Below are 22,424 nucleotides of genomic sequence, written 5' to 3' on the forward strand. Positions count from 1 at the left end.
TGGGCGCTGCCCGAGCAAAGCAGCTCCGTGTCCTCCAGCAGAGGGAGACAGGGATCGCACGAGCTGATGCCGCCCTCACCTGCTCAGCCCCCCCCGAGCACAGAGCACGGAGTAACAAAAGGATTTATTGTCGTTTCCTTCTCTTTGTAGGGATCCGTGTATGTACAGGCTGTAAAAAAAACAAACAAGATTTGAGAGCTTCTGAGAAGAGCAATGAGAGGATCTGCTGGAAACCCCATCACGGGCACGGGGAGGAACTGAGGCAGTTCACTTTGATTGTGGGGAACGAGCCTTCGGGAGCCTCCGTCCCATTCAGATATCCTTGATGACCTCTTCCAGCTCCTCCTTCGTGTACATGTGGAACTTCATGCCCGGCTCGATGGTGGCAAGCTGAAAGAGAAGGAGCGAAGGGTTAAATGTGCCCACGTATGTAAAGTGACAGCGCGGGGCAGGGAACACGGAGCAGCAGACACAGCAGCTGTTCCTTCCCTGCTGCCTGATCTGCCAGCCCAGCAAGATCATTCCAGCCCGTAACGCGCTCTTTGATTCCCTAAAATAGCAGCCTGCTGCAGAAATAGCTTTTAATTGACTCAGTCTCCTCATAGTAGCAGCAGCGGGGAATGGCTCTGGGGAGCACTCGGGTCCTGCTGGGGAAGGACGCCCTGCTAAGGGAGCTCCTCACTGCAGCCCCACCTCCAGTAAGTGCAGGCAGTGCTGGCTGCTGCGAGAGGAAGGGGGGGCACAATGCTAGAGGAGGATTGCAGGTCTGCTCTGCAAAGCTGCCTTCTGGGTCCTGCTCAGGGGGATGTGCCTTGTGACCTGCTGTGCAACAGGAGAGGGGGGCAGCAGCAGCACAGAGCTGGGCACAGCGCCCTGCCCAGGCAGCTGGGATGCATCACCGGGACAAGAGGGACTGCAGAACAGCAGTGCTGCCAAAGGAATGCATGCAGGATTCCTGCCTGCACCCAGCAGCTACTGCAGGCACCCAGCACTGCTGGAGCTCCCAGGGATGCTCACAGATACCCCAGCACTGTGATGGCACCTGGAGCACCACGTGTGCATGGCTGCAGGGAGTGATGTGTGCTGGGCTGCAGCTTGCAGGCTCAGCCCCGAGCCCTCAGCCAGCACACTGTGACTGCACAGCTTCTATGGGGCACAATGGGCTGAGTCAGGGACCTCCAGATGCCACTCCAGGAAGCCCAAACCACATTGAACACAACTCCACCAAACCATTCCCTTGCAGCCTTTGCAGGGAACCACTCATGTAAAAGCATCACACCGTTTCAGGCTCCATTGCTGCCCATGGGTTCAGCTCTCCCATCACCACGTTCCCAATCCCCTCTTACTGCTAAGTGGGAAAAAAACCCCATGCAGGAAAGAGGGAATAAAAAGCAGAGCACAGAGCACCGCACACTTGTGCAAAGCTGGAAAGCAAAGCGGTTCTGTCAGTGAAAGATTCCCCACCAGGAGGGTGACTTGAGTCAATGGTGACCTTTTAATCCTCAGCACATTCCTCCCATGCTTAACCCCGATGTGATTCCTCCATAGGTTCCCAGCCCTGCCAAGCACAGTTAAGCCCTGTCAAATGGGGACGTGCCATAAGGATACTGTACATGCAGCGCCGCCTCAGCTCCCTCACACTGTACAGCAGGAGCCTCCCAAGGAGCTCTGGGGCTGCTCAGGAATCAACTGCTCTGGATGCGATGGGGTGCAGCTGGGAAGCAGAATGCAGCCTGGCATCACCCTGGGGGGGGTGCAAGGCTCCTTCCCCTCTGATGAAGGCAGTTAAAGCTCATCAGGAGAAGCCTCCAGCAGCAGCAGTTAATGAAACCAATGGGGTGCACACTGAAGGCTGTTTGGGAAACGGAATCCTGGTGCTTTGGAGGACAGCAATGGGAGAACAGCAGGAGCAGAGTCAGAACGACGTGATTCTCAAAGGTCTGGCATCTCATAGCCTGCCAGAAATAGAAGCAAACTCTATCTGCCAGCCCTGCTCATCATCTACCCGTTATCACGAAGGAGCTGGAAAGGTTCTGTTGGCTTCTATGTTCACTGTTACTACCTGAGCAGCAGATTAGGGCCCAGCGATGGAGGCTGCGGGGACAGCACACACCTGGCTCACACTGAGCCCTGTGAGAGCTGCAGCCTGGCGGAGCACATTCATTCCTGGAGGCTTCACCTCTCCGGCCCTCCTGCCCAAGGGATTTTTGGCCACCATCCCGGCCTGAATATAGCAAGTCCAGGAGCTGTATAATTTTCATTCCTTCTAATATTACGAGTAGCAGGGGAGAAAAAGAATGGCTGGACACAGGGGGAGAAAAACTGATCCTGCTGGCACGGCAGCTGGCTCTGCCTGCATAAGGGCACAAGGGCTGTGCTCCCCCCCCAGACATGCAGCCCACAGCCCTGCAGAACTGCTTGCACCAGCACTCCTGGACCAGCCCAGCACACAGGCATCCAGCAGCCCAAACCCAACACTTCCCAGTCCACACAGCATGCAATGAGCAGGCAGCCCGAGCCCTAAGAGCGTCCCTGGGCCACAATTACCTCAATGTTGGTTGCGTTCAGTTTCTCCTCCATAACTTGCTTCAGGATGACGAGGGAAGATTTGATGGCTTCTTTCAGCGTCATGGACTGTAAAACAAAGCACGTGCTCACTGCGCTGCTGCTACCCAGAGCCAGCATTCGTTGTGTCCCCCCTTTAACTCCTACAGCACGCTGCTCTCCCTGCTTCTTCTCTTTAATCCCTTAAGCCGCCGCTGGCAGTAAATTCAAAAGCTTATCAAGTTATCTCCTGTATCAACAAGAGATCAAAGCACGGCGTTTGGGAAGGACGGGGACCATCTCAAGGATGGCGACTTTCTGCTTCTCTATCCCCTCTGTTAAAGCTGAAGAGCTGTTAAGCTGGGCACACAAACCTTCCTGGCAGGAGCAGAGCACCAAGGTCTGCCTCCCTTCACCACTTAATATCAAGCAGTTCTGCCCCCAACAAGCTCCCAGCAGAAGCCTTTGTGCTTTAATAACATAAATCCCTGCATGAGGGGAGCCTGAGCCAGGAGGCTGCAGTGCACTCAGATGGGTGATGGCTGTGTGTGCACTGAGTGCACTGGGAAGATGGTGAACGAGCCACGGAACACAGAACTCCAGCCATTCTGCTGCTTAATTAGATTATGGAGGCTTAGGCTGGAAGTCTTCAAGGCAATCAACAGCATCAATTACGCTTTTCATTATAGTGTTTGATTTCCTTTGACACAAAGCAGGCAGCTCCCCTCCCACAGAGAGCAGAAAGTTGTTATTGAATATCAGATAGGACGAGGACTGGCAGAACAAAAGCTGTTAGCTTCACAGCTCAGAGCTGCACACCCAGAGGAACAAATGCCACTTGCTCTGGTTCCTTACGCTTCGGGCTGCAGCCATACCCAGCCCCGATGCTGACTGGCCGTGCCCATGCAGCAGCATTTATTTATAGAGTACTTCCTGACATGGACTCAATTATCACCTGCTGGAGGCACAGCCTGCCACGCTGCACGCCGGGCTCGTGTTCCACAAGGCAGCCTGAGCAGCCACGGCCCACAGAGGCTGCAGCTCTCCTCACGCAGAGCTCCTCCACCAGCAGCTCCACGTCGTATCTCATCACTGCAGCAGCTGCCAAGGCCTGAGCCCAGCCTGGCAGCCTCGTCCGGCTCCCCGAGCACACTGCCCTAAGTCAGAAGTCCACTCAGCCCTGCCTTTACCTTATGGTACACCTCCTGCAGTGAGCTCTGTGCTCCCTCCGAGGCGGACCCGATGGCTCTGGCATCGCACTGCACGAACGTCCCTGAGGGGTCCATGTGAAACCTGCATGGAGACAAACCACATCCTGCACCGCAGCACCACGGCTTCTCCCCACACAGACCCACAGCCACGACGCACACCCAGGGCCCACAGAGCACAGGAAAGCAGCGCAGCCCAACACCGCCCTCCATGCTGAAATCAGGACGTTTCTCTCCCCCTCCCTGTTTTCTTTAACAAAACCAGCAGGTTTTCACCACCGCTCCTGGGAGGGAAACCAAGGGGAGGCTTTTTTGGGCTGGCCGTGCTGAGCCGTTCCCACCTCCAGCAGAAGCTGCTGTTTGAAGCACCAGTTCAGGTTTCAAGCACTCCGCCTCCCCAAGGAATGTTACCGACGGCTGCAGATATTATGTTACCGTGGCTCTGTTACTCCTTTAGGGAAAGGTAGGAATAAACTCAGGACAAGGAGAGTTTAACGCCTCCCTCCTGCCCAGGAAACCACATGAAGAAAAGCAAAGGGTTCACTAAAGGCACTGCATTCTCTTCAGTCCTGAATGAGCAGCCTGCCACCAAGCTGCCACAGCCCTTGTTTGGCAGGGAAGGCTTAAATGCATTACCAAACACATCAGGTGCATAATGGGATAAACCCTAAGGGTTTGGCTTATGGAAAACCACAGGATCGTGTCATCAAAAAGCCTTTAGATGTTTCACTTGGAGGTTTTGTGTCCTGCCAGGAAGGCAGAACAGAACTTACAGCTGAGGTCCCTTCTCATCAACGCCTCCAAAAAGCAGCGCGACACCGAACGGACGAGACTGCAACAGAAAGCAGCCAGCAGGTCAGGCAGGGCTGAGGGCACAGCCAAGGGGACATGGGGGGCTCCAGGGGCAGCCCAGCCCATCGTTACACACCATGGCACCAGGGTCCGCATCCTCCTCCCCGAACTGCAGCGCCAGGTTGGACACAGCCTGCGTCACGCTCTCCACAGTCATGGTTTCATTGTAAGTGAACCAGTGATTCTGCAGGAAAACAAGGCTCCAGATTATTGCTCTGCTCCCCAAAGATGACAGTGCTGGATCAGTCACACGCTGCTCAGCCCCACTGAGAGCTTTGCCCCAGCCCCTCCTGATAGACAACGCATAGAGGGAGTGAGGTGCTCAGCCACAGGATGGAAGCACTAAAGACAGCCCTCGATGCAGAGTGAGCTGAGAAGGGTCTCCCAGAACAGCTGGGCACATCTGGGCCTTGGGGGTACCAAGGAGGACTCTGTCCTCAGAGCACTCTATCCTCACACTGGTGGTACCCACTGAAGGGATGGGACGAGGCACAGGATTCCCACCAAGTGTTCCATGTGGAAAAGGGAGCCGCACAGGAGGCTGCAGCTATCTGCTGCACACAGCCCTCCCACTCCCACCAGCTCCTCTGCTGTAACCATCATCCCACACCAGACGCCCCCCAGCACTAACGCTGCTGTTGTGAGCAATGTCAAATCCCACCTGAGTCTCCACTCTTGCTTTATCAATCAAAGTCTTGGCATCAGCTATTAAGCCACTCATGGCACACCCTGAAAGCAGAGAGGGAAACCACGAGTCATTTCATCAGCAATTTGCAACCTGCTCTCCCCCAGACTTCCCACCACCCACGGTGCACACGGCAGGGCCCTGTGTGGGAGCAGCCAGCAGCACGCTGCAGAGCACGGGGTGTAATGGGTGTGGGTACGGAGCAAGGCAGTGCTTCCCATGAACGCCCATGCAGGGCTGGACGCACAGCCAAAGGGCAGATGCACCTGCAGGCTCCCCCAGGGTCACTTCCCACCCACCCTAGATGTGAATCAGTTCAGGGAGACACAACCGAGGCTTCTTCCAAGAGAAGCTGTGGGATGGGGAATGCATTCCTCCTGCTGTGGGGTGCAGGAGCTGCCCCTGCAGGAGCATGAAGCACAAAGCTGCTCCCTGTTCTAAGGGCTGCACCACAAGCACGCAGCAAGGGGAAAGCAGACCCTGCAGGAGCTCCTAAGGACCGTGATCCATCTCCTCGGCAACGTGGGTATTTTGGAGGCCTCCTGCTCTTCACACTGACATATTTGGTAACAAGAACATTGTAGGCCCCCTCGGTGCAGGAGCAGGGGTACAGGCACCAGTGCTCTGGGAGAACCTGGCCTCGAGTCAAGCCTTTACATTGCAATAATTCCCCGCCCTCCCAGATCTAATTTTGGGATGAGCTTTCATCAGGGAGGTCACAGAAGGTGGGGGAGCTTCAGCTGCCTCTTCCTACTCCTGTAACTATGTCCTGCTGGCCTGCAGCCTGGAAAACCAGCGAGCAGGACCTGGTGCTCATTGGGAGAGCTGAGCATTCCCACTCGGATCGCCAGAGCTGGCAGCAGGAAAGGCTTGTTCTGAAACTCACAGGGACAGCACTTTATTGAATGCATTTACACACAGCAACAATGGGATGGATGTCCTGGGAGGGAGCAGAAGCACATTTCTCCTTACCTATATGGGAGTCTATTTCTACTATCTTCTCAATGCTGCTGGGCTCCATGAGAGGGGAGGTGATCCTCTTCTCCACAGCCAGGCACACACCCTCCGAGGTCTGGATGCCAATGGCCGTAGAGCCGAGCTGAAAACAACCACAGTCACCACCTCCATTCCAAACAGGGCCTCGCTGTGACACCGAGCATAGCTGGACAACGCTCATGCTATTTGTAGGCACATTGTTTTGGAGACAGGCACTTCAGGACAGAAACTTGTCCAGCCTGGCATGTCAAAGTGAAAGCATTACGAGTGGCACCGGGCAGACACGAAGGTGAACCCCATGAGATTTCCCATTGGATCAGAATCCAGCAGCTCCAGTTCTCAGGAGCAAAGAAACAAAAACACTCAACAGCTGAGGACACTTAAAGGCTCAGAGAGGCCATACAGCTCTGGAGGCACAGGTCAGCTCGCTCCACGCTGCCTCCCACCTTCCTTGTCAGGGTTTAAAAGGGGAAGCACAGCATTCCTTTGCTGTTTGAGGAGCACTTATGGACATTAAGCACACAATGCACTTGGTGCCAGCTCCTGCAGCCAGTCAGGCTGTGCAAGCACTCAGGACCTCTGGCTTCAAAATGAGCTTTTCCTGATGTTGGGACTAGCACTTCTGGGTTGGGTTTGCTTTGTGGGTAGACATTGTAAGCTGCAGCATCCACTGATGCTTCCAGTCACACAAAGCAGATGAGTGGAGCTGCAGGAGGTGCCGCTGGGTGGAAGGAATCGAGTGCCGGATCACAGCTCCTGCACTGCAAATTGAACATAAAAGGCTGGCAAGGAGCTGCTGGCAGGAGCAGCAGCTATTGGGCAAGCAGCGCCTTCCTGCTCAGCATTGCATTGCTCTGGGAAGTTGGCCAAACCCCATTTCACTGCAGAGCATGAGAAAGAAGAACCTGCCCGGCTTTTCTCTGACCAAACCCGCTTTGAGAGCTCATTGAACATCACAGCACAACAGGCTGCGCCGTGCTGACCGTACCTTAATGGCCTCGATGGCATACTCCACCTGGAACAGCCTGCCCTCGGGAGAGAAAGTGTTGACACCCCTGCAAGAACATCAGAGACCGCATGAGAGGCACAGGAAGGCCGGCAAGGAGTCAGGGGGACAAAGGGGAGCTGACACAGGAGGGCGCCGTGCTCCCACCCCAGCAATGGGGATGCTTATGGAGAAGCCAACAGCACTGAGCTGGAGGGAATCTGCTCTCATTGCACTGCGGGCAGTGGATACAGCCCCACGCAGCAAGTCCATGCACCGGGAGGCACAGACGGAGCCGTCAGATGCTGCAGGACCCGCAGGGCCGTCCCAGCGTCCAGAACCGAGAGCTGCATCCCCACATGGGAACCCCATTGGGCTGCATGCAGCCGGCCGGCCCCCATAAGGTTATAGGGCCGGGTTGGCAGAGCCCTATCGCTGTAGGCCCCATCCGTGTCTCGGCCACCTCCGCTGGGCCCGGCGGCGTGAGCAGGCCCGTGACTCAGCCGCAGGCCGCGAGCGGCGGGGAGAGCGAGCTGAGGGCCGAGCGCTGCCGGCAGGGCACTCACCGGTCGTACTCGGAGCGCGTGAGGAACATAACGGCGGCGGGGCGGCGCGGGGCGGTGCGGGGGAGGCGCGGCGGCGGCAGCGGAACCGGAGCCGCTCTGCCCTCGCCGGGTTCGCATCCACTTCCTGTCGACTCCCCGCCGCGTCACTTCCCCCCGCGCCGCGAGACGATTGGTGGATGGAGGGAGGATCGCGGCCAATGGGAAGGCGAGGAAGGCGGGCTCGGCCGGGTGAGAGTGGGAGGAGCCACAGCGGGGGGGGGGGGCGAGGGATGAGTGACAGCAGAACCGAAGGGGCGTGGCCATAGAGGTGGGGGCGTGGTCAGACTCTAAGTGGGCGTGGTCATGAGAGGAGTGGGCGGGGTCAGCCCGGTGCCGGGCGCGGGGCGGTGGGCTGTGGGGGCGCGGAGCCCCGCTGTGTGCGGAGCTCGGTGGGTTCCGCTCCGCCCCGAGCACCGTGAGCCCCGCGTGGGCCTGAGACCCCCCGTGTGGGGGCCGCCCCTCCTCCATCCTTCCGCTTCCTCCCCGGTACCCGGCAGCACGCGGCCGTCGGGGATCCCCCGGTACCGTGCGGGGCGGGCGGGGGATGCACCGCGTTCCCGGTGGGGGGGGGGGGGCAGGGAGCGGTACCGGGCGGTGTCGGTGCTGCTCCGGGGGTCCCGGTTTGGGGACGGGGATGGATGGATGATGGAGGGACGGGCTGCGGTCCCGGTGCTGCCGGGGGCGGGATTCGCCCCGTTACTGGAGCGCGGGGTGCGGTGGGGGCGGTCCGGGGCCGCCCCGCGCTCGGTGGTCGCGGGGGGGGCGGGGGCGGTCCGGGCTGTGCCCGGGGCGGGGCGGCTGTGCCCTCCCGGGGGCGCTGGGGCTGCGGGCGGCGGAGCGGGGGCGGCTGTGAGAGCGGAGCGGCGGCGGGAGGAGGAGGAGGAGGAGGAGGAGGCAGCAGCCCCCGACGGCCCCGACGGCCGCGGCCATGGCGGAGTCCGGAGCCCCCGCGGGCGGCGACAAAACGCCCCGGCTCCAGGTAGGGCCCCGCCGCCTCCATTGCCCGGCGCTGCTCCCCGGTGCCTCGTTCCCCCGCAGCCCGGTGTCCCCGCGATGCCCCGGTTCACTCCGTTCTCTCCGTTCCGCAGGACCGGGTCCTGGCCGGGATGCGCTGGGGCCGCCTCCAGGAGCCGCTGGGCTTCGTCAAGGTGTTGGAATGGGTGAGTGCCGCCCGCAGCCCCCCCGGAACCCGCCGCTTTTGGGGCACCCCGTGGTTGTCCCAGAGCCCACAGAGGGACCTCGGAGCCCCCCCTGCCCGCTCGCGCCCCTCCCGGCTGTGGGGGGGGGGGGGGATCCCCCGAGGGCTCCTGGGGGGGCTTCAGGTGTGGGGGCCTCTTGGTCACTTCGCTTTGGCCTCCCCGGTGACCTTGAGCAGGTGGCAGCACCCGGCCGTGCCCGGGGGAACGGTGACAGGGGGACGTGAGGGGTGTGGGGGGGGGAAGGGGGGCGGCACATCAGTGAGTGGGGGGCGATGGGGGGCAGCGAACTCAGGAGGGAACGTGTGGGGCGCGGGGGGGGCAATGCACGGCCCCCTGCCTGTCCGCAGTGCTATGAATGGCGCCAGGATTGGGTTTCAGGGCTGCGGGGAGGGCGGCATTTCAGCGGCACCGGGAGCAGCCCAGGGAAACTGAGGCACGAGTGGGGATCAGAGTGTGGGGCTGAGGCCGGGGGCAATGGGGATCTCCTGCCTGGAGGAATGGGGCCGAGGGGGCTCAGCCTAACACTGTGGTCCCATAGCACTGGGCAGTGCCGGCTGCTGTGTGGGATCAGGCCCCGAGTGCAGCCCGAAATGGGAAGCGAGAGGAGAAGCCATGGAGAGCAAATGGGAGCCGCACAGCAGTGTGACACGTGGGGACATCCCACGGCTGTCAACACTCCTGGTTCCACGAGGGAACACCCACAGGAGCCCAGCCTTGTGGCACCCAGCCTGGCTGGGTGGATCCCCCATAGCCCTAAGGGCGGCGCAGCCACCTCCCCTATGGGGACAAAGCAGTGTCCCTCAGCACGGACACACTTGGGGCTGTGCCTATAATTAGAGGGGATGAGCAGGGTTCCCCCCCGGTGCCCCACGTTTCCCTGCTGCTGCACTGAGCTGGCTCACAAGGCTGACAGCTGCAGGGTGGCATCGCGCCCTGCACGGCCGTGACTCAGCGCCGGGGGGGGGTGTTGATGTGTGGGGCTGTGGGGTCTCTCAGCCCCCCCCCCCCCCCCAATCTCTGTGCTCCCCTCCCGCAGCTCTTTGCCATCTTTGCCTTCGGGGCGTGCGGTTCTTTCAGCGGTGAGAGCGGGGCCACGGTGAAATGCAGCGGGGAAACCAAAGAGATGAGCGCCATATCCGTGCAGTTCGGGTACCCCTTCAGGTGAGGGGGGGGGGGGGGGCAGAAATGGGATCTCCTCCCCCACACTGTGATTCCAGCATCCAGTAGGGACCTGGATGGAGCCGGGTGGGATGTGGGGTTAAAGCTCACGCTCAGCATCCCCTATAGGGGGTGAGGATGGGATGGGGGACAGCGCAGGTTTGGTGTGTCGGGGGTGGATATGGGGCTTCAACCCTCCCCCTGAGCAGCCCCTCTGGGCACCACAGCCACCCCCTGGCCCCCATTGCCCCCAGGTTGTACCAGATCCCCTTTGAGATGCCGGAGTGCGATGGCGAGTCGGAGCCGCGCACGTTGCACCTGGTGGGCGACTTCTCCGCCCCGGCCGAGTTCTTCGTGACCCTGGGGGTCTTCTCCTTCCTCTACACCATGGCAGCTCTGGTGCTCTACCTGCGCTTTCATTCCCTTTACGCCGACAACAAGAAGCTCCCATTCACGGTAAGGGCCGGGCAGAGGGGCTCAGCTCCCACCCCATAGAACAGCAGCGCTGAGCCCAGCCCCGCATCCGCAGGACTTCTGCATCACCGTCTGCTTCGCCTTCTTCTGGCTGGTGGCGGCAGCAGCGTGGGGCAAAGGGCTGAGCGACGTCAAGGCAGCAACCAGACCCTCCAGCCTCATTGCAGCCATGAGTGTGTGCCAGGGCCAGGACGTGGTGTGCAATGCCGGTGCCACGCCAGCTATGGGGCTGGCCAATATCTCTGTGGTGAGCGTGCAAAGAGGGGGCAACTGGGGGGGGGGGCTGTGCATGCGTGCACATATGGCTTGGGTATGTGTGCACACATGGGTGTGCATATGTGTGTGTATATGCACACGAGTGTCTGCGTGCGTGTGGGGGTGTATGTGTGCATGTGGCCATGGGCACCCTGCCCTGTATAGAGGGGAGTATGGCCATGCACACGTGGGTAAGTATGTGCACACATGGGTTGTACATGCATGCATATATGCATGTGTGTGCACACATGGGATGTACATGCATGCATATATACATATGTGTGTGCACACATGGGTTGTACATGCATGCATATATGCATATATACATATGTGTGTGCACACATGGATTGTACATGCATGCATATATGCATATGTGTGTGCACACATGGATTGTACATGCATGCATATATGCATATGTGTGTGCACACATGGGTTGTACATGCATGCATATATGCATATATACATATGTGTGTGCACACATGGGTTGTACATGCATGCATATATGCATATGTGTGTGCACACATGGGATGTACATGCATGCATATATGCATATATACATATGTGTGTGCACATATGGGTTGTACATGCATGCATATATGCATATGTGTGTGCACACCTGGGTTGGCCATGCATGCCCATGTAGGCATGTTTGCATGCACACGTGTGCACGGATGGGTTGCATGCACATGCACAGGGGGTGTATGTGTGCACAGATTGGGTGTGCATATACATGGGGGTGCACACACACACATGGGGGTGCCAGCATGCACAAGGATGCAGAGCTGAGCACCCATTGCTGTGCCCCACACACACAGGGATGGCACACAGCACCACAGGGGGTGGCTTATAATGGGGAGGGGTCTGCATGGTGCCCCATGGTTCTCCCCCCCTCCTCTTCTAGCTCTTCGGCTTCATCAATTTCCTGCTGTGGGCCGGGAACTGCTGGTTCGTGTTCAAGGAGACGACGTGGCACACACAGGCTGAGCCCCACGGGGACAGCGCGGCCGAGCAGGGCGCCATCGACAAGCAGTAGCACCCCCGGGTGGGGGGGGGGGCACCCACCTGCACCCACCCACCCACCCTCCATCCCTGGGGGCCTCGCGCCGGCCGCAGCCTGGGGGTGGGGAGAGGGGGGGGATGCGGAGCAGTGCTGTATTGAGGGGTCCCCGCTGTGTGTGGGGGTGGATAAAGGTCCTGGAAGCTGGGTGTCCTGTGTGTGTGTTATGGGGGGGGGGCGGCTCTGGGTGCTGTGTGCTGCATGGGGGGATATTGGTGTTGGGGGGGGGGGTTATATTCCTATGGGGTGGGGGGTATATAGGGTACTGCATGCCCTACCTACCCCATATAGGGGTGTGTGTGAACATGGGTGCCTCTATATAGAGGCATGGATGGCCATGGGTGCCCTGCCCCATATAGAGCTGTGTATGGCCATGGACACTCTGCCCCATACAGAGGTGTGTATGGCCATGGGCGCCCTGTCCCATATAGGGGTGTATGTGACCATGGACACCCTGCCCCATATAAAGCTGCATATGGCCATGGGTGCCCTGCCACATATAGGGGTGTATGTGACCATGGTGCCATGCCCCATATAGAGCTGTATGGCCATGGACACCCTGCCCCATATAGAGCTGTATGGCCGTGGGCTCCCTGCCCCACATGGCACTTCGGACGGCACCGGACGCCGTCGGTGCTGTCTGTGCTGTATGCGCTGTATGCGCTGTAGGTCTGTGCCCGCCGTGGGTCGCGCTGCCCCACTCCGCGCCGCCCTCCCCCCATGTCGGTGCAGCAGCGGTTCCCCCCGTCGGGGTCTCGCTCCCCCCGCCCCGCACACACACGCTCGGAGCCCCGGGGCGGGGACTGCACCGCCCGTGGGGCCGCGGGGGGGCGCGCGGCGCATGCGCGGGGGCGCGCGCGCGCGGGGCGGCGGCGGCGGCGGCGGAGGGGGGGGGGCGCGCTCCCGCGGCGGCGGCGGCGGCGGCGATGGCGGCGCGTGGGCGCGCGGCGGCGATGGCGGCGGCGGAGCGGCGGCTGCCGAGCGTGGACGAGTTCGCGGGGCAGAGCTGGAGCGCGTGGGTGGAACGGGCCGGGCCGAGCGCAGAGCTGGGTGAGGGGGCGGCGGGCCGGGATGGGGGGGCGGGAAGGGGGGGGAGGGGGGGAGGGGGGCGAGGGTCGCTCCCGGGGTTGGAAGGGGGGGGGGGGGTCACCGCCGAACGGGGCCGCGCCCGCAGCCCGCGCCGCCCCCGGGCACGGAGAGCAGCGGGCGCCCCGCACCGGGCGGTGGGAGACGCGCAGCGCGTCCCGCAGCGGAACCGGGCTGAGGGCGGCTGTGCGGGTGGGAGGTGTGCGGGGAAACCGAGCGGCGTCCCGGCTGTGCCCCGTCCTGCGTTCAGTACGGCACGGCCGGGATCCCGGTGATGGATGCGGTGTGACGCGGCTGGACAGCAGCGGGAACACGGAACCGCACCGCCGAGAGGGACCGGGAGCTCCGTAGGGCACGGCCGTGTCCAACGGGGTGCCCGGTATGGCGGGGATGGACGGCAACGGGAGACACGTACGGCTGCAAGAGACCGAGTGTACGGCACAGCTGGGCACAACTCAGTGCCCGGGATGGCACAGCTGGGGCTGCTGGGACACGGTGGGGACACGGTGCCCAGCTGATACAGCCAGGGAGGACGGGAGCTGCTGGCACAGCTGGGGACGCATTGGTGACCCCACATCCCTGCTCAGCCCCACACATTCAGTGGGTCCCTGCTTTGGCTTTGGGCTCTCGGTGCTCCCTGCTCTGTGCTCGGCTGTCATGGGGTGCAGCCCAGTGCCATGTGTGGTGCTCCCTGATTGAAACCCTTATAACTGTCCTTTGAATTGCCCTGGGAGCAGCAGCTGTGTGTCCGTGTGGGGCAGGACAGCGATGGGGCAGACAAGTGCCCGGTGCTGGATGCACGGAGCCGAGGGCAGCGCGGCTCAGGAGATGGATGGTGGGATTCTGTTCCCAGCAGGGCTGGAGGCGGAGGAGAGCGGCAAGGGGAGCAAGAAACTGGACGCCATGACGCTGATCAAGGAAGGTAAGCTGCTCGTTTTGGGGTGAAATCCCTCCGTTTTGGGGCTGCACTGACCCACCCGCACCCCGCAGACATGTCCATCTTCGGCCACTGCCCGGCGCACGACGAGTTCTACCTGGTGGTGTGCAACCACTGCAGCCAGGTGGTGAAGCCACAGGCCTTCCAGAAGCACTGCGGTGAGCCGGGGGGCAGCGAGGGGCTGTGTGGGGCTGTGTGGGGCTGTGTGGGGCTGATGGGGGCTGATGGGGGCTGTTTGCTGTGCAGAACGGCGGCACGGCCCGCTCAGCAAGCTGTACTCCAAGTGCCACGCCATCAACGGGCAGCCGGCGGGCAAAGCAATGCGGGATAAGGGGCCGGGGGCGCGCAGCAGGGCTCAGCCTGACAAAGCACAGAAGGACAACAACCTCTGGTGAGCAGAGCTGGGGGTCGCCGTGCCCAACACCCCCCCCCACAAACCTCCTCTCTGCCCACCCCCCTCTGACCGCCCCGTTTCTCCCCAGCTTGTTCATGCCGGTGGTAAACCTGGAGAAGATCCCCAGCTTCCCCAAACCGGAGGGGCTCAAAACAGCCCCTAAACCCCCCCCCAAAGCGCCCGCTGCACCACCCGCCTCCAGCCCCACGGAGCCCCCGGGGAGACCCTCCCCCGCGCCGCCTCCGCCGCCCAAAGAGCCCCCTGGGGTCGGGGGGGACCCGCTGCCACCAGCCACTGCCAGCCCTGGGCTCAAAGCAGGGGACAAGGAGCCGGGGGTCTGCAGGCCGCCCCCCAGGGCACACAAGAAGCTGACACGTGAGTCCCACTGTGCTGCAGGCTTGGGGGGGGGGTGGGCAATGGGACAGGTGAGCGTGTCCCTGTGTGCCCAAAGGTGGGTTGTGTGCACAGTGGCACATCTGGACCCCACTGCAGGGTGTGGGGGGGCTGTGATCCATTGGGGCTGTGATCCATTGGGGCTGTGATCCATCGGGGCTGTGATCCATCGGGTCTGTGGTCCTTGAGGGTCTGAGGTCTGTAGGGTCCTGCCCTGGATCCATACACTGGGGGTGTGAGTGCTGCTGTGGGGCTGGTGGGGGTCACAGTGAGTGCTCTGCCCCCCCCACACACACACACACCTTCTGTGCCCACAGGGAAGGAGTGTGACCTGAACCGGCAGTGCGGCGTGCTGAACCCCGACACCAAGAAGGTTTGCACCCGCCTGCTCACCTGCAAGGTAGCACCGAGCACCCAGCAGCATGGCAATGGGGTTTGGCCCCTGGAGGGGGTCTTCCATCCGGGAGGGGACACTTAGGTGGTGTGACCCCCCCCCTCCCTCCCTCCTCACCCCACAGATCCACTCTGTGCACCAGCGGCGCGAGGTGCAGGGCCGTGCCAAGGACTTTGATGTGCTGGTGGCCGAGCTGAAGGCCAGCTCCCGCCGGGAGACCCCAAAGGAGAAGAGCCCCCCAAGAAAGGACCCCCCCGGCACCGAGCCGCCCACCCCCCCCCGCACTGCCGCAGCCCCCCACCGCCCCTCCTGGTGCATCGCCCTGCTGCCCCAGACCCCCCCATGCCCACTGCCCGCCCCCCAGGTGAGAACCCGCTGTCCCCCATCTCTGCCCCCCACCCCAGCCGTGCCTCCCCCCCCCATCTCTTACCACCCATCTCCTGCACAGGGCTCGGCTCTCCTCCGACAGCGACCCCGAGGAGGGCGACGGGGGGCTCTTCCCCTTCCCCCTGCCCAAGGAGGGGGGCAGTCGGGGGTCCAGCGAGGACAGCGAGGAGGAGGGGGCTGCTGAGGACTCCCACCACCCTGACTGCCACTACGCCGCCCGCCCACCGCGGCCACAAGCGGTGAGTTGGGTTGGGTGCCCCCCACTGCGGTGTGTGTGTGTGGGGGGGGGGGTCACCCGGTCTGACCCCTTTCCTCCCCACTCCCCCCCACCTCCCACCCCCCGTAGTTCTGCACCTTTGGGAGCCGCTTGGTCAGCCCGGGCTGCTATGTCTTCAACCGGAGGCTGGACCGCTTCTGCTCGGCGCTGGGCTCCATGCTGGAGCGGCACCTCAGCTCACACATGTGGAGGTAATGGGGGGGGGGGGCTGCAGAGCTCACCTGGTGTCCTGCTGCCCAGTGTGCTGGGGGGGGCGCAGAGCTGCGGGTTGTTGTGGGTTGGTGGGGATCCCAGAGGGGAGGGGGTGGTGATTTGGGGGGTCCCATTCGGGAAGAGAGAGGAGATGTGGGGGGCTCACACTGGGCGTGGGAACAGATATTGGGGGGGGGTCCTATCTGTGAAAGGGGCAGCGAGAGGGAGCCAGGCAGTGGTGACTGGGGGGCTCCCATTGGGAAGGGAGCAGAGATATGGGGGGGCTCCTGCCTGGCAAAGGAACAGTGATGTGGGGGGGTCCCATCCGGAGCAGCAGTGATGTCAGAGGGATCCCATCAGTGGGGAGGATGGAGATCCGGGGGGGTGAAGTTCCACGCAGGAGGGATGAGGTGACACAGGAGGGGAGGGGGGGGGTTCCTCCATTGAACCGCAGCCTTTTGGTGCTCCCCATCTCACCCCCCACAGGAAGATCCCTCCGGCCGCCGACCCTCAGCTCTCCGCCGCCCCGGCCCCCCCCAGCCCCGCCGGCCCCGCCGCTCCGACCCCCCCGCCCCACGCTCGGACCCCCCCGACTCCCACCGGTCCCCGGGACGGCCGCGTCCCCGCCGGCATCAACTACACGGTGGGATCCCCGCACGCGGCCGCCGCCTGCAGCCAACCGGAGTGCGGGGGGGGCGGCAGCCAGTCCATCACCTCCCCGCTGCCGGCCAACATCCCGTCGCCCTCCTTCAGCAAGTTGCCTTCCACCAAGGCCAGCAAATCCTCCCGAGCCAAGGAAGCGGCCGCCGGGACGGAACCGGACTCCGCCGCCCGTAAACGCAAACAGCCGCTGGGGGCGGCCGCCAGCCCCCCCTACAAACGGACCTGCTCCGGGGACGGGGCGAAAAGCAAAAGCTCCGCCTGCCGGGTCTCGCCCCCCCCCGGCAAGACGAAAACCTCCTCGGTGTCGGCGCTCAACGGCTCGGTGTGTGCGGGCAGCAGGCTGAAGCGAGCGCTCCCCCCGGACTGCCGCCCCCCCCCCCAGCGCCGCTCCGGAGCCGCGGGGCTCTCCGTTACACGGGGTCGGGATCCCCCCGCCCCCCCCCTCGCTGCATCTCGGAGGATGAGGTGAAGAAACGCAAGAACTCGGCCACCTATTGCCGGCCCTCCAAGCCCAAACACGCCGCCCCCCCCGCCCGCCCCCAACCCAGCGCCCCCCGACCTGGGCTGCTCCGTCCGTAGGAAGAAGCCGGGGAGCGGGCTGGGCTTCGAGGAGAAGCGGAGCGTCCTGAAGGTAAGGGCTGGGGATGGGGGGGGTTACGGGTGTACCCACAGTTATGGGGGGAAGCTGAGTAGAGAAATGAGGGGGACCCCTATGGCAGCCCAATGGGATGCCCTGAACGACGGGGGCGGGGGGGGGGACACCATGGGGACCCTCCGGGGTTACCCACATCGGTCCCGGCTTGGGGACCCCGTGGTGATGCTCTATGGGGCAGGACAACGTTTGGGGCACCGAGGGGACCCTGTGGGGCCGCCCCGTCCCTGGAGGGGGCACAGCGTGGGGCTGAGCTCACACAGCGGCTGACCCCCCCCCCCCTTTTCCCCTCCCTCCCCCACCTCCCCTCCATCCCGCAGTCCAAAGCGCATTAACGGAGGCCTCGGGGGCTTCCACCGCCGCATCACGGAGCCCCGAACCGCCACCGGGTAAAGAAAGAGCCGAGAAAAGGAGAAGAAAAAGGGGGAGAATGACAAAGATCCCCAACCAAACCCAAGGACGAAACGTGACCTCCAGCCAAATACCTCAAAACTCTGAGCCTGTTCCGTTGCTGCTAAACCAACCCCCGGGGAGGGGGCGGCCGCACCCGGGGGGGGGGTGGGGGGGTCCCGGTGCAGGACTGAGCGCCGGGGCCGCGGGTATTTATAAGGATTCCTATCGCTGTTTTGGTTCCGTTTGGGGTTTGTTTGGGTTGGTTTTTTTTGGGGGGGGGGTTTATAAAAAAAGAGGAAAAAGAAAGGAGAGGTTGGAGAGGTTGGTGTTGTGTGGGTGCGGGGGGGGGATGGGGGGGCTGTGCGGTGTTTGGGATCCCCGTGGGGGATGGGAAGCCCGAAATTGAAGGGGGGGGTCCTGGTTCCTGACCCCAGGAGCCCCCCCGGGTCCGACTGCACGAAGCCCCGCCCCCCACTTGCCCCTCTCCCCCCACCTCCCCTCTTCGGTTCCCCACCCCCCCCCCCCGAGGGCAGAGGGATGCGGGGGTCTCCGGTGCGTGGTGAGACACGATGGGGAGCGCACGGTTCTTTATTGTCAGCGATGCAGCAGCGCGGCGCTGGCTGAAGCTGAGGACGCGGACACGGGGGGGGCTGTGGGGTCAGGTGTGGGGCGGGGGCACTTCCCTCCCTGGGATCCCCCGCGGTGGGGGGCGGCTGTGCTCCCCCCAGGACGGCCCCAAGGAGGGGGGGGCTCAGCTGGTGCTGTGGCTCAGAGGAAAGGGGCTGTGCCCCATATCCAACCCCCCCCTCCGGTGTGGGCGGCAGCTGTGGCCTCGGGAGGGTCATGCTTCCCGAGGGGGGGGGTCATGCGTCACGATCAACATGCGGGAGGCAGCGCTGTGCGGGGGGGGCATCCACGCAGCAGGGACCCCCGTGTGCTCGGATGCTGTCACCGGTGGGGGTCCCGCGGCGGGGGGGGGGATGGCTCCACGTCACAGCATCCCCACTGCAGTCCTCACATCCCTCCTGCTCGGCAGAGCTGATGGGGGGTCCGCACCCCCCCTACACCACGATGGGGGTGTCGGAGAACACCGAGCTGACCGAGTCCGGATCCGACACCTTCCTCTGCGCCCGGGGACCCTCCCTCGGAGCCCCCCCCACCACCGCGGCCATCGGTGGGCTCCCCCCGGCTTTATACCTCCCGTTCTGCCCCCCCTGCGCGGCGCGGTGCCCGGCAATGCGGGGTCTCGGGGGGGGCGGGGGTTCCCCGACGGCGTGGTTGGGGGTGGCGCTGAGCACGGACGAGTTGAGGCTGTCGTCGCGGGGGGGGGGCCGCGGGCTTCTCGGCTGCTCGGCAGCAGCAGCGGCACGGGGTGAGGTACAGATAGATGAGCACCAGCACCACGCTGAGGATGCAGCCCACCAACGTGGTGTAGGCGGTGTTGAGGCCGTCGTGGGGGCCGTGCAGCGTGAAGTTGTGCACCAGCAGCTCCACGTAGAGCGTCTCGTTGAAAGCCGGGCCCGACACTCTGCACGCGTACGTCCCGCCGTCCTCCGGCCGCAGAGCCCGCAGCTGCAGGCTGCCGTCGGCCAGCACGGCCGCGCTCCCGTTGCCCCCCTCCTCGCTCACCCTGTCCCCCCCCGGCGTCACCCAGTGGCGGCCGTGCGCCGCCCGCAGGCGGCTGTCGCAGCCCAACGTGACGCTGTCCCCCAGGTACGCCTCCAGCACGGCTTCTCTCGCCTCGCTGCAGTTGAGCAGCTCTCGGGACCCCAAGTCCAGAATGGGCACCGGAGCCCGGCCCGGCAGCTGGCAGCGCAGCTCGTCCTGGAAGTCCATGACGGCGCTCAGCCGGCGGTGCCGCCCGCGGGCCACCAGCTGGAACAGCGGGCAGTCGCAGCCCAGCGGGTTGCCGTGCAGGTAGAGGCGGTCGCGGAGCCAAGCGGGCAGAGCCTGCAGCTCGACGGCCGGCAGGGAGCGCAGGCGGTTGGACGAGAGGTCGAGCAGCGAGAGCTGAGCCGGGCGGCTGCCGTCGCGGAGCAGCTCCAGAGGGAAACGGGCGATGTGGTTCCGACCCAAGTAGAGCTTACGGAGCCGGCCCAGGTTGTCGAAGGCGGAGCGATCGACGGCGGAGATCTCGTTGTTGTAGAGCAGCAGCACCTCCAGCTCGGGGAGGTCGCTGAACAGATTCTCCTCCAGCGCCCGGAGCCGGTTGGAGGACAGATCCAGGTGGCGGAGGTGCGGGACGTGCCCGAAAGCCTCGGTGGAGACGAAGGCCAAACCGTTGTGAGCCAGCAGCAGGGCGTGCAGGTGGGCCAGGCGGCCCGGAGCCCAGTCGGCACGAAGGCGGCTGATGTTGTTGTGGCTGAGGTCCAGGACGGCGGTGAAACGCGGCAGCGGGGCGGGCACGGAGCTCAGCGCCGCCTGGGAGCAGCTCAGGATGTTGGAGGCGCAGACGCAGCGAGCGGGGCAGAGCCCGAGCGACGGCACCGCCAGCACCGCCAGCACCGCCAGCACCGAGACCGGCACCGAGACCGGCACCGAGACCGGCACCGCCATGGTACCGCCGGCAGGGGATGGACAGCGGGGTCACGGCGTGCGGAACCGCGGCATGGCACGGGGCTGGCTGCGGTCAGCCGGTGTCACCGCACGGAGAGCTCCCGGTCACCCGGTGTCGCTGGTAACTCCGGTCACTCTCTGTCGCTCCTGAGCTGCCGTTGCTCACCCGCGGTCACGGCGGGGCTGTTCCCGGTGCAGCACGGCGCGGCTGTGCCCGCCCGGTGTCACGCCGTGCCATGTTCTGACCCGCTGCGGTCACGGTTCGGCTCACCCGGTGTCACCCCCCCCCCCCAACCCCGGCCTCCCGTTATCACGGCGCGGCCCGGCCGTGTCGGCGCTGTTACACAGCAGCCCGGTTCCGTTCCCCCCGCCGCTCCGGGCCCGGTACCGCCGCACCACGTGATCCAACCCGGCCCGGCCCAACCCCGCCCCCCGCGGAGGATGCTTCCCTCCACCTTCCCCCCCCCCCCCACTGCCCCCCCCGCCCCTCCGGGTTTTACCGGAGCCCGAGTCGATGCGAAACGAACCGAGCGGATCCGAACCGCAACGGATTGAGCCGAACCGAACCGAGCCGGGCCGGGCCGAGCCCCGCTCCGCGCCGCAGCGCCCGCGCCCCGGGACGGCGCTCAGGGGGCGGGACCCGACGCGGCGACCCCCGCGCACGGCGCGCTCCCATTGGCTGCCGCCCCGAAGCCCGCGGCCAATCGCGGCTGCGTCCGCTTAACCCCTCGGAGCCCGGCCCGGCCCCATCCCCAACATTCCCGTCCCATCCCCAATCTCAGCCCTGTCCCCATTTCCATCCCCGTCTCTCTATCCCCATCCCATCCCCATCCTAGTTCTGCCCCTGTCCCCACTTCTGGCCCTATACCCGTCTCAGCGTCCCCATTCCCACTTACATCCCTATTCCACCCCACAATTCACCCCATCTCCATAGATACCCCACCCTCATCCCATCCCCGTCCCCATTTCCATCCCCATCCCTACATTCATCCCATCTCCACCCATCCCCCATCCTCATTCCAGCTCCATTCCCTCTCATTTTGGGCCTGGAATAGATAAATAAATCAATAAATGATGCCCCCCCCCAGCCCCCATTTCTGCCCCCATTTCCGCCCCCCACCCCATCTCCATCCCTGTCCCAACACCGTCTCCATCCCCCCCCCATCTTCACCCCCATCCCAGTCCCTATTTCCATCCCCATCCCCACTACGCTGACCCCACACACACACACCGAGACCCCCCCCCCATCCCTTAAAGCAACAGCAGCCCCCATATCCCCCCCCCTCCTCTATGCCACCCCACACTGGGGGTCACCCTACCCGAGGGGCACCCCTGGGTGCTGCCCCACATCCCTGTGTGGGGGGAGGGGGGGTGCTGGGGGGGGGGGGTCGCAGCCCCCCCTTGAGGCGCATTGCCGGCTCTGCCCGCCGCCTGTATTTTTAGCTGCAAACATTTCTCCCACGTGATGGATTTCTTTATTAATTTCCGGCTCCAAAATTAGAGGGAAAAGAGCCGGAACAAACAGCGCCGCGATGATGCAGCTCTTTATTTAGGGGGGGGGGGGGAAGCAATTAAAGGGGAGCCTTGCAATGCAGAGCGGGGTATCCCCATAGTGCCACCCCCCCCTTCAGCCCCACTGCTGCTACCACCGCAGACCCCCCCCCCTATCGCACATCCCCCCCCCGGGGCTGTTGGGGTGAGGATTTCTCTCTGTCCTTCGGTCGTCCTCAATTTCCCTGCTGTAATCTGCCCATTAATCCCTGCCTTGCATCCCCCCCCCCAACACCCCGGGGTGCTCAGCAGTGGGGTGGCAGGGTAAGGGGGGGGGGACAGTGCTGGGTGCTGCAGTGCTGGGGTCCCTGTGCTGAGTGCAGCCCCCCCCCCGTGCCCAACAGACCCTCTGTCCCCTTCCCCAGTGTTGCAGTGGGTCCGGCAGTGCTGTGGGTGCCCACAGTCTGTGCCTCAGTTTCCCCACTGCTGTATGGCTGTGGGTTCAAGTGGTTCATGGAAGGGGGGGGTGGAGGGGGCAAAAGAAAGGCCTGGGCTGGGTAGGGGTCTTCTCTGATCTGGGGGGTCATGGAG

The 22,424-nt window shown here is 63.6% G+C and overlaps 4 protein-coding genes across 5 annotated transcripts; 2 read left to right on the forward strand and 2 right to left on the reverse strand.

Annotated features, from left to right (window-relative positions):
• Positions 1–105: 105 nt before the first annotated feature.
• PSMA5 (proteasome 20S subunit alpha 5) lies at positions 106–7,995 on the reverse strand. Its single transcript, XM_072356290.1, has 9 exons — positions 7,837–7,995; positions 7,274–7,340; positions 6,262–6,388; positions 5,266–5,333; positions 4,681–4,788; positions 4,526–4,584; positions 3,735–3,837; positions 2,548–2,634; positions 106–390 (listed from the first exon to the last, which is right to left on the reverse strand). The coding sequence occupies exons 1-9, from the start codon at positions 7,863–7,865 to the stop codon at positions 313–315; spliced, it is 726 nt and encodes a 241-aa protein (XP_072212391.1). The 5' UTR covers positions 7,866–7,995; the 3' UTR covers positions 106–312.
• Positions 7,996–8,238: 243 nt separating this feature from the next.
• On the forward strand, positions 8,239–12,075 carry SYPL2 (synaptophysin like 2). Of its 2 annotated transcripts, none has more exons than XM_072356289.1 (6): positions 8,239–8,396; positions 8,964–9,035; positions 10,111–10,235; positions 10,487–10,688; positions 10,762–10,953; positions 11,863–12,075. In XM_072356289.1, exons 2-6 carry the CDS (start codon positions 8,982–8,984, stop codon positions 11,992–11,994), a joined length of 705 nt encoding a protein of 234 aa, XP_072212390.1. In that variant the 5' UTR covers positions 8,239–8,396; positions 8,964–8,981; the 3' UTR covers positions 11,995–12,075. The 2 variants fall into 2 exon arrangements, with proteins under 2 accessions (XP_072212390.1, XP_072212389.1); XM_072356288.1 differs by lacking the exon at positions 8,239–8,396 and adding an exon at positions 8,720–8,854.
• Positions 12,076–12,941: 866 nt separating this feature from the next.
• ATXN7L2 (ataxin 7 like 2) lies at positions 12,942–17,728 on the forward strand. The gene is given in 15 exon segments (XM_072356352.1): positions 12,942–13,068; positions 13,958–14,026; positions 14,095–14,199; positions 14,288–14,432; positions 14,524–14,810; positions 15,146–15,228; positions 15,347–15,496; positions 15,498–15,586; positions 15,671–15,848; positions 15,956–16,077; positions 16,565–17,111; positions 17,113–17,175; positions 17,177–17,265; positions 17,267–17,372; positions 17,714–17,728. Coding segments are annotated over 15 exon segments (2,172 nt in total). The 5' UTR covers positions 12,942–12,944.
• Positions 17,729–18,362: 634 nt separating this feature from the next.
• AMIGO1 (adhesion molecule with Ig like domain 1) lies at positions 18,363–20,477 on the reverse strand. Its single transcript, XM_072356233.1, is given in 2 exon segments — positions 18,363–19,111; positions 19,113–20,477. Coding segments are annotated over 2 exon segments (1,494 nt in total). The 5' UTR covers positions 20,343–20,477; the 3' UTR covers positions 18,363–18,847.
• Between the last annotated feature and the right edge of the window lie 1,947 nt (positions 20,478–22,424).

This window comes from Excalfactoria chinensis, chromosome 23 (assembly GCF_039878825.1).
Source record: "Excalfactoria chinensis isolate bCotChi1 chromosome 23, bCotChi1.hap2, whole genome shotgun sequence".
Taxonomy (NCBI): domain Eukaryota; kingdom Metazoa; phylum Chordata; class Aves; order Galliformes; family Phasianidae; genus Excalfactoria; species Excalfactoria chinensis.

What these genes read in the sequence shown, in the direction of transcription:
- PSMA5 (XM_072356290.1), bottom strand. Translation starts at nt 7,865, where the DNA reads ATGTTCCTCACGCGCTCCGAGTACGACCG. An exon ending in ATGCCATCGAGGCCATTAAG is followed by an intron (nt 6,389 to 7,273) that starts GTACGGTCAGCA and finishes GGTTGTTTTCAG; the next exon opens with CTCGGCTCTACGGCCATTGG. An exon ending in TGAACGCAACCAACATTGAG is followed by an intron (nt 391 to 2,547) that starts GTAATTGTGGCC and finishes CTTCTCTTTCAG; the next exon opens with CTTGCCACCATCGAGCCGGG.
- SYPL2 (XM_072356288.1), top strand. Translation starts at nt 8,804, where the DNA reads ATGGCGGAGTCCGGAGCCCCCGCGGGCGGCGACAAAACGCCCCGGCTC. An exon ending in ACAAAACGCCCCGGCTCCAG is followed by an intron (nt 8,855 to 8,963) that starts GTAGGGCCCCGC and finishes TCCGTTCCGCAG; the next exon opens with GACCGGGTCCTGGCCGGGAT. An exon ending in CAGTTCGGGTACCCCTTCAG is followed by an intron (nt 10,236 to 10,486) that starts GTGAGGGGGGGG and finishes CATTGCCCCCAG; the next exon opens with GTTGTACCAGATCCCCTTTG.